Source organism: Mya arenaria, chromosome 2, assembly GCF_026914265.1.
Source record: "Mya arenaria isolate MELC-2E11 chromosome 2, ASM2691426v1".
NCBI lineage: Eukaryota > Metazoa > Mollusca > Bivalvia > Myida > Myidae > Mya > Mya arenaria.
This window is the reverse complement of record NC_069123.1, coordinates 19,101,807-19,112,419: the sequence shown is the minus strand read 5'-3', so window position 1 is coordinate 19,112,419 and position 10,613 is coordinate 19,101,807. Positions and strand designations below refer to the sequence as shown.

General features: G+C 41.9%; 1 protein-coding gene across 1 annotated transcript; it reads right to left on the bottom strand.

The window, feature by feature from the left end:
- Nucleotides 1–340: 340 nt before the first annotated feature.
- Nucleotides 341–1,705, bottom strand: LOC128213640 (uncharacterized). The gene has a single exon (XM_052919625.1). It carries the CDS (start codon nt 1,703–1,705, stop codon nt 341–343), a length of 1,365 nt encoding a protein of 454 aa, XP_052775585.1.
- Nucleotides 1,706–10,613: the final 8,908 nt, after the last annotated feature.

Sequence of the window (10,613 nt, the reverse complement as noted above, 5' to 3'; positions counted from 1 at the left end):
ACAGTACCACATAGTGCCACTGCTGGCATACAACTGGGCTGCTCTGACAGTACCGCGTGGTGTCAGTGATGTCATACAACTGGGCTGCTCTGACAGTACCGCGTGGTATGACTGCTGGAATACAACTGAGCTGCTCTGACAGTACCGCGAGTTTGTTACTGCTGGCATACAACTGGGCTGCTCTGACAGTACCGCATGGTGCCACTGCTGGCATACAACTGGGCTGCTCTGACAGTACCGCGTGCTGTCAGTGCTGTCATACAACTGGGCTGCTCTGACAGTACCGCGTGGTATGACTGCTGGAATACAACTGAGCTGCTCTGACAGTACCGCGAGTTTGTTACTGCTGGCATACAACTGGGCTGCTCTGACAGTACCGCATGGTGCCACTGCTGGCATACAACTGGGCTGCTCTGACAGTACCGCGTGGTGTGACTGCTGGCATACATACAACTGGGCTGCTCTGACAGTACTGCATGGTGTGACTGCCTGCATATAACTGGGCTGTTCTGACAGTACCGCGAGTTGTTACTGCTGTTATACAACTGGGCTGCTCTGACAGTACCGCGTGGTGTGACTGCTGGCATACAACTGGGCTGCTCTGACAGAACCGCGTGGTATGACTGCTGGTATACAACTGGGCTGCTCTGACAGTACCGCATGGTGTCACTGCTGGCATACAACTGGGCTGCTCTGACAGTACGGCGGTTGGTGTGACTGCTGGCATATAACTGGGCTGCTCTGACAGTACCGCGTGGTGTGACTGCTGGCATACAACTGGGCTGCTCTGACAGTACCACATAGTGCCACTGCTGGCATACAACTGGGCTGCTCTGACAGTACCGCGTGGTGTCAGTGCTGTCATACAACTGGGCTGCTCTGACAGTACCGCGTGGTATGACTGCTGGAATACAACTGAGCTGCTCTGACAGTACCGCGAGTTTGTTACTGCTGGCATACAACTGGGCTGCTTTGACAGTACCGCATGGTGCCACTGCTGGCATACAACTGGGCTGCTCTGACAGTACCGCGTGGTGTGACTGCTGGCATACATACAACTGGGCTGCTCTGACAGTACTGCATGGTGTGACTGCCTGCATATAACTGGGCTGTTCTGACAGTACCGCGAGTTGTTACTGCTGTTATACAACTGGGCTGCTCTGACAGTACCGCGTGGTGTGACTGCTGGCATACAACTGGGCTGCTCTGACAGAACCGCGTGGTATGACTGCTGGTATACAACTGGGCTGCTCTGACAGTACCGCATGGTGTCACTGCTGGCATACAACTGGGCTGCTCTGACAGTACGGCGGTTGGTGTGACTGCTGGCATATAACTGGGCTGCTCTGACAGTACCGCGTGGTGTGACTGCTGGCATACAACTGGGCTGCTCTGACAGTACCACATAGTGCCACTGCTGGCATACAACTGGGCTGCTCTGACAGTACCGCGTGGTGTCAGTGCTGTCATACAACTGGGCTGCTCTGACAGTACCGCGTGGTATGACTGCTGGAATACAACTGAGCTGCTCTGACAGTACCGCGAGTTTGTTACTGCTGGCATACAACTGGGCTGCTCTGACAGTACCGCATGGTGCCACTGCTGGCATACAACTGGGCTGCTCTGACAGTACCGCGTGGTGTGACTGCTGGCATACATACAACTGGGCTGCTCTGACAGTACTGCATGGTGTGACTGCCTGCATATAACTGGGCTGTTCTGACAGTACCGCGAGTTGTTACTGCTGTTATACAACTGGGCTGGTCTGACAATACGGCGGTTGGTGTGACTGCTGGCATACAACTGGGCTGCTCTGACAGTACCGCGTGGTGCGACTGCTGGCATACACATGGGCTGCTCTAGCAGAACCGCGTGGTGTGACTGGCGGCATATAACTGTGCTGCTTTGACAGTACCGCGTGGTGTGACCGCTGGCATATAACTGGGCTGCTCTGACAGTACCACGTGGTGTGACTGCTGGCATACATACAACTGGGCTGCTCTGACAGTACTGCATGGTGTGACTGCCTGCATATAACTGGGCTGTTCTGACAGTACCGCGAGTTGTTACTGCTGTTATACAACTGGGCTGGTCTGACAATACGGCGGTTGGTGTGACTGCTGGCATACAACTGGGCTGCTCTGACAGTACCGCGTGGTGCGACTGCTGGCATACACATGGGCTGCTCTAGCAGAACCGCGTGGTGTGACTGGCGGCATATAACTGTGCTGCTTTGACAGTACCGCGTGGTGTGACCGCTGGCATATAACTGGGCTGCTCTGACAGTACCACGTGGTGTGACTGCTGGCATACAACTGGGCTGCTCTGACAGAACCGCGTGGTATGACTGCTGGTATACAACTGGGCTGCTCTGACAGTACCGCATGGTGTCACTGCTGGCATACAACTGGGCTGCTCTGACAGTACCGCGTGGTGTCAGTGCTGTCATACAACTGGGCTGCTCTGACAGTACCACGTGGTGCCACTGCTGGCATACAACTGGCCTGCTCTGACAGTAACACATGGTATGACTGTTGGCATACAAATGGGCTACTCTGACAGTACCGCATGGTGCCACTGCTGGCATACAAACGGGGCTGCTCTGACAGTACTGCTTGGTGTGACTGTTGACATACAACTGGGCTACTCTGACAGTACCGCATGGTGCCACTGCTGGCATACAACTGGGCTGCTCTGACAGTACGGCGGGTTGTAGGACTGCTGGTATACAACTGGGCTGCTCTGACAGTACCGCGTGGTGTGACTGCTGGCATACAACTCGGCTGCTCTTACAGTACGGCGGGTGGTGTGACTGCTGGCATACAACACGGCTGCTCTGACAGTACGACGGGTGGTGAGACTGCTGGCATATAACTGGGCTGCTCTGACAGTTCGGCGGTTGGTATTACTGCTGTCATACAACTGGGCTGCTCTGACAGTACGGCGGGTGGTATTACTGCTGTCATACAACTGGGCTGTTCTGACAGTATGGCGGTTGATGTGACTGCTGGCTTACAACTGGGCTACTCTGACAGTACCGCGTGGTGTGACTGCTGGTATACAACTGGGCTGCTCTGACAGTACGGCGGGTGGTGTGACTGCTGGCATACAACTGGGCTGCTCTGACACGACGGTGGGTGGTGTAACTGCTGGCATACAACTGGGCTGCCCTGACAGTACGGCGTGTGATGTGACTGCTGGCATATAACTGGGCTGCTCTGACAGTACGGCGGGTGGTATTACTGCTGTCATACACCTGGGCTGCTCTGACAGTACGACGGGTGGTGTCACTGCTGTCATACAACTGGGCTGCTCTGACAGTACGGCGGGTGGAGTGACTGCTGGCATACAACTGGGCTGCTCTGACAGTACGGCGGCTGGTATTACTGCTGTCATACAACTGGGCTGCTCTGACAGTACGGCGGGTGGTATTACTGCTGTCATACACCTGGACTGCTCTGACAGTACGACGGGTGGTGTCACTGCTTTCATACAACTGGGCTGCTCTGACAGTACGGCGGGTGGTGTCACTGCTGGCATACAACAAGGCTGCTCTGACTGTACGGCGTGTGGTGTAACTGCTGGCATACAACTGGGCTACTCTGACAGTTCGGCGGTTGGTTTGACTGCTGGCATACAACTGGGCTGCTCTGACAGTACGGCGGGTGGTGTGACTGCTGGCATACAACTGGGCTGCTCCGACAGTACGGCGGTTGGTGTGACTGCTGTCATACAACTGGGCTGCTCTGACAGTTCGACGGGTGGTGTCACTGCTGGCATACAACTGGGCTACTCCGACAGTACGGCGGTTGGTGTGACTGCTGTCATACAACTGGGCTGCTCTGACAGTACCGCATGGTGTCACTGCTGGCATACAACTGGGCTGCTCTGACAGTACGGCGGTTGGTATTACTGCTGTCATACAACTGGGCTGCTCTGACAGTACGGCGGTTGGCGTGACTGCTGGCATACAGCTGGGCTACTCTGACAGTACCGCGTGGTGTGACTGCTGGCATACAACTCGGCTGCTCTGACAGTACCGCGTGGTGTGACTGTTTTTGCTTTGAACCCAACATGTTTATGATTAAGGATAATTAAACACGATCCATGTAGTCATTTGCGAATGACGTTGGATCGTTTAATCATTGTTTTGATCGTTGTTGTATTTTTGTTTTAATTTCTTATATACCCGTTGTTCATAATGTGTTGTAACTGAGACGTATCTGTTTAACTCCTAAAACATAGAGCTATAACTATTGATGATTGATTAATTGGAATGCTGCAATGTGTTCACTTAACCCCATTAATGTGACCCGAGCGTCTGAAGTATAAAATGTGAATCATGATAAACGATGTTTCCGTATAACATGTCAGAATTAAAGTTTAGCGACTTAAATAGATGCAAGATCAAATAAAAAGGGATGTTTCGTTACTCAGGCTTTACTGCATTCGCTTTTACGCCCAAATTCACATTTTGTTTCCATGTTTAATTGTAATTTCAGTTTTTGTTTGGTCAACTTTTTGGCATGACGTGTTGAAAGAACTTAAGTGCCATGGATTCAAAATTGCAAACTCTACGCAGTGTTACCTCTACAGTACGGTAAATACTGCAACAGTGCGATTACGTGACGATATAGTTACTTAACATATCATAGATACTAGTAGATGGTTTATTTTGAATACATGCTCTATAAGCCACATGGCCCGTGAGAAAAACAAAATACACGATTTAACATTTTCAAATGACATAGCAAGTGGAGCACGTAAGGCTTGTTTAAATTTTACGAAAGATTTTACAGGTAACGAATGACATAATTAAAGACAACGTAATACTTAAAGGTGCAAGTCGACATCATATACGGAGAAGGTGTTCATATACCTATATTACTACATACAGTGTCAACATAGTGCAACATAGAATTCTGAAAAAAGTGAACTTTTTTAACATTATACTGTTACACATTTCAAAACAAAATATCGATCTTCAATACATACAAATCAAAGGACAAATTTACCAATACATAAAATGAAATGTAAGGCATATTATAAAAAAACAACAACAAAAAAACAAAAATTGAAAAAAATATTGTGTATCTTTGTAAACCTTTTCTAAATTGAAAAGCCTTATCTACGTATGTGAATAACTTTCTGAGTTTAGAAATATTAGAACTTTCGAAGAGTTGTTTAAGTTTATACATACTTGGATTGGACCAATAATATTTTGCAATGTATCTTTTACGGAGTTCAGTATATATTTACATTCTATCACGAAGTGATATTCGTCTTCCAATTTATTGCATGTAATACACTTTCTGTCTTGACGTGGAATATAGTTTGGGCGATGCCATCGACCTGTTTCAATAGACAGATTATGAGATGAAAGAAGTAACCTAGACATTGCTATGGTTAAATAATACTGAAAGCCAAAGGAAACAATGGATTTAAAGAAAGTGCTTCGTGGTGAATTTTCAATTCTCGCGTTTCAGTTTTGTACATTTGTATCACACAAACGTTGTTTAAAAATTCTTACAAAAACATCACCAACACCCTGCTAGCCAAACTCCCTAAAATTCTAATGATGACAATAAATGTTGAAGTAATGTTACCCACGAAACCTTATTTGGAAGCAAATCAGCATCAGTTTTTAAAACATCGTAGACAATTTTACAATATTTCAGGTCGTCGATAGTTAGAATCTTTAGCCAGTACTTTACAATTCTAATATATCTATTGTAGGCTAAATCAAATCGACCGAGTACACCGTAAACAAAATCATTCTGTGAACAGCGTTTCACCTGAAGAATGCGTTTGCAATACTGTGTATGGATACGTTCGATAGTATTTGCCTTATAAAACCCCCAAACCTCGCTAGAGTAATTCAAAATAGGTACAATCAGCTTGTCAGAAAGGTCGAGTCGAAATTTTTCCGTTCAATGCTCTGTAGTGATAGACTGGTACCCTCTTTCTCTTTTATCCGAAAATAAACCAGTATCAGCTAACCGCGGTGCCCGTCGCGCATTCGAAATGTCTTGTGAATTCATACGTAAAGCGAATAAAGCGTGCGGTCTAAGTAGAAAACAACCAGGAAAGTTGGTTTAAAAAAAGTATTGTTATCCTTTGCATACAATGTTGGTATTCCTGTTCTTTTTTTCGACATAATTTGCATGTTTCCGTGATATTTTCTTTTCGATACAAAGTTTTTTTAACTAATCATCGCATGGCACTTAGCACATTTTTAAATACAACATGATTTTTGGTATTTATTGTTCAAATACTATTAATGTTAACTATAAACCATATGCCGCGTACCTGTATAACTTCATATTTTCGAGGAAAAGTAAATCAGGGTACCAGTCTACTTATTGACCTCAAAATTTACTCTGATCAGAGCGGCCGAATGATTCAGACATACATGTATGTTATCACTACTACCGGATGCTGATGATGTGAATTTTATAGTGTTTTATTGAGGAAATTTATCAATAAAGCCGCCATTGAATGATTACCACCATCAAACAGATTTATTTTCATCTTACCGTGGGTAGCATTTTTAAACTGACACGTAAATATTCAAGCAATACCAAGTTCGTTTGAAAAAAATCATGTGATTTCAATTTTGCAAAATGGAGATAAAAAAAAAATATCAAATATGCGCATACTTATTTATGAAGTTTCATTCTAAATGAAGCCAAATGTATGAATATGTGCACATCATCTGTGAATAAGATGATTGTTTACCTATGTGCAGAGAAAAGTCTTGGAGCCACTCTCAGTGTAAGTACATGACATTGGATAAACCATCGCCATTGATAAAACAATCCAGCATGCTCAATTTTGATTTCCTCTCTTACCACAGGGACAGGTTGCGTTGTTTTGACACAAAAGTTTTGATAAAGTTATGGCTTCTTAAACAGGGTCATGTCGGCAAATATATGGAAATTCAGGGTCAAGTCGTCACCCTTTACAAAGATAATAAAATAAAAAATATTTTTTTTAATTTTTTTTGCCAATTATCACAAGTTACAGTTACCACATCATATTCTTACTAAAATTGATAAAAAAACAACAACAACAAAACAGACAGAGGCGTGGTGTGTCAAAGCAACACAACCTGCCCCGTGAAATGCACCAGTCAAAAATAAATATTAACATTAAAGTTATGGAAGCCAGAACTAATGTCCTCGCAATGCCGGGTGATTGCGGTGGTTTTGTCTACCCTCAAAATTTATCAGGGAATTGCTCTTACCTTAGATCCCCAGGGTGCGGGGGGGGGGGGTTATTCACGGGATTTTACCACCAGTTCGTTCTCACAGGGCAGGGGTTTTACCGGGGATTGGCTGGACCGAAAGTCAAAGTACCTGCTATTCCCTGGGGGGGGGGGGGGCGTGGTTACAATTGACTGGTGCATACTTTACAAGTTCTTTTTCTGAAGACGCTTTGTGCTAACTTTTTGATTTCTAGCCAAGAATGAAAATCAAAAATCAGTCAAAGATAATGTATGGTGATGCATTGTTGTTGATAGATCAATATAAATTTGTGAAATATTTGAGGGAAAGGTATTTGGTTAAATAATTTACAAGTGTAACTTTTGAGTTTTATTTAACAGTGCAGTGCCGAATATTGTGGAGATAGAATTGAATTTGTATTAGTTAATCAGTTGACTTGTGGCGTTTAGGGAACAAAATTAAAATAAAAATATTTAATAAAGTTCCCATATCACCCAATGTTGTGGAATAGTGAAGTAATGAAATTTAACCTCACAACAGTATTTCTCAAATGCTGTCCAGACTTTTTTATGCTTAAGAATAACTAACCTCGCGATGTCAGACCAGAAATCATCTTGGCATGAGATTGGATCACTACATGGATCATTATGCACCAGTCAATTGTAACCACGACTCCAACATCGGGGGGGGGGGGGGGGGTATACCGGGGATAGCCGGCGAAACGGGCCATGTTTTTACCTTTCAGGTGGCCCCGCTGTGCCAGGTCTCCCCGGAAAATACAGTGTGGATGGGGCTTAAAATAGTGTCCCTTGGGTGCGGGGCATTTGGTGGGGACTTTACCATCAGATTATCTCCGCAGGGCGGGGATTTTAGCTGGGGTTGGCTGGACCGAAAGTAAAAGTCCCCGCTATTCCGGGACCGGGGGGGGGGGCATGGTTACAATTGACTGATGCATTAGCTTGTGTATTAAGATAAAGTTAAGAATATATATTTATTTATATAAGATATACTTTGCAATCTAAATCAAAGATTTGAAAAAGGTATCCTTTATCAATAAATGCAAGTATACATAAATGACTGTCCAAATCTTTATGTATCATCCAAATATGAGTACCTTGCAGGGTGAATGTTATTTGTAAAAATTATACTAAGTGAGCTTTCAAGATTACCTTTCCAATCGCATAAACAATGCAGTTTGAAACCTGGATAATTAAAACAAATCTTGGTTGTAGACCATTACTATTAAATATTTGATAAGTCACAGACATTATAAGGTACAGTTTAAAGGGGCTGTACTCAGTTATTGATGAAAAAGCAAAAATTTAAAGAAAATTGTAGAAAATTGACATACACTTGGTATCGATGTGTACAATCAATGCATTGAAACTTACTAACTGATGATCCCCATAGTTTACAAATGATTTATTAATAGCAGTTATTTCGTGTTTTTTCCATTAAAAACAGATTACTAGGTATGTCTACCGAGTAGAATTCACTCCTTATGCGTGATCTGCCGTTGATGTTATAACATGATATTAGCGAGTTAGGTATACATCTGAAAAATTCCACCCAGTTAAAGTAAGTCTTCATAGCATAGTGGATACGACACTTCACTGCTTTTTTTTTCTTATTTTGGTATTTTATTTACAATAACGATATCAAAGAGTAAAATATTTTATCAAAAAAAGTGTCCTTAGATTCGTTACAGGAAAAAAAAAATTATTGGTGCCAATCTGGTGTACAGTCCCTTTCATAAACAACAATTGAAGCCAATGCTGTATTAATTTGAGACAAACAAAAAGAAGACAGCACAAAGTTCAAAAAGTGTGACCAATGTGAGAATACCTTACATAATTTAAACATTTTCATGCGATTCAGACAATTTTAATGCTAGAAATCACAAAAAAAATCACTCCCTTGAATTATTCCTGTCATAGTTTAAAGCTGCACTCTCACAGATTTACCGTTTTTACAACTTTTTTTGTCTTGGAAAGAGCAAATTTTTGCGTAAATATCTTCAAACCAATGATATCAGATTGCTGACAAACAAAAAAAATGCGTAGATATCTTCAAACCAATGATATCAGATTGCTGACAAACGATCAGCTCGTAGTTTGTCATATTTCCGTTCGAAAATAATGTTTTATGGCTTAAACCGTTACTAACAGTTTAAGAATAATGCTTAAAACATCAATTTTTTTAACTTTAATATAAAAAACTGCCATCTAAATTTTGGTCAGCAGTCTTATATATAACTGGTTTCCATGGATTTTCGCAAAAATGGCTCGTTCCAAGACGAAAAATAAAAAAGTTGTCAAAATGAGAGTGCAGCTTTTAAAATTTCAATGCATTACATTTGACATAATTTTAAACAGATGAAAAAAATGTTATTTTTAAAAAGCACAATATATCCTTTATGTGACCTTACATTATAATGAATTTATTCAGATCATTATTAAGTGACTTTTCTTGCACTTAAATGTGAACAAGAAAGCTTGGGATTGAACACTAAATGAAACAAGAATGAAATTAAATGAATCACAAAATATCATCAAAATTATACACACAAATGTTCTTTGATATACAAAAAAAATGAAACTTTTTAGACAAAAATTTAACATTTACTAAATACGGTTATATAAAATGATGAATACATTTGTAGGATTTGATATCCTACTAGATGTAACTCGGCTTCGTTCATTTTTCTTAACTTTCTCTCAGTGATGAGGAATAAATTTTATTCACTGCAGTTGTTTTCTAAGTTTATGCAAATAAGAACAATTGAAACAACTCATTAACTACTGTTGATCAGTGCAGATTGTGTGAGGTCATGGTTGATTTCAATGAACCACCAATAAGCCCTGCCTAAATTGGATACTGATTGGTCAGTCAGGTGCTTTTGGTAGGCATGATTAGCATGAATGTTAATTTTAACCATCATTTATGAATGTTTACAAAATCATTGAATATTAAAATAACAAGCGAAATGTTAGTTTGAATGATGAAAGCCATGAAATATGTGAAGTATTCAAAAAGAGACCATTTTTTCAGCTTGTGTAAATAATGAGAAAATTGTTAAGTACAATTATTTATTGTTTATCAGGAAATGTTGAAATCTCATGTTTAGGCCTATAGTGATCATACTTGATTGCTATGTTATTGGCACTTATTGCAATATGTTTTATTCATTGCAATATTTATGTAAAATATTAATTATTATGTTGACTTTAGTTTGTAGATAAAAACTAATGGTATAGATGATGTGAGAATGATCTCGTAAGTCTTTAAAACCCCTTTTGGTATTGTGAGTTTTTTGCTCCAGTCTTGTTCAGTTTAGCTTTTGAAGATTTTCAAAGTAACTGCAAAACAAGTCCAGCACGCTGTCTA

Bases quoted from the DNA above. Each gene is read 5' to 3' on its own strand.
- LOC128213640 (XM_052919625.1), bottom strand. From the start codon at position 1,705: ATGCAGGCAGTCACACCATGCAGTACTGTCAGAGCAGCCCAGTTGTAT.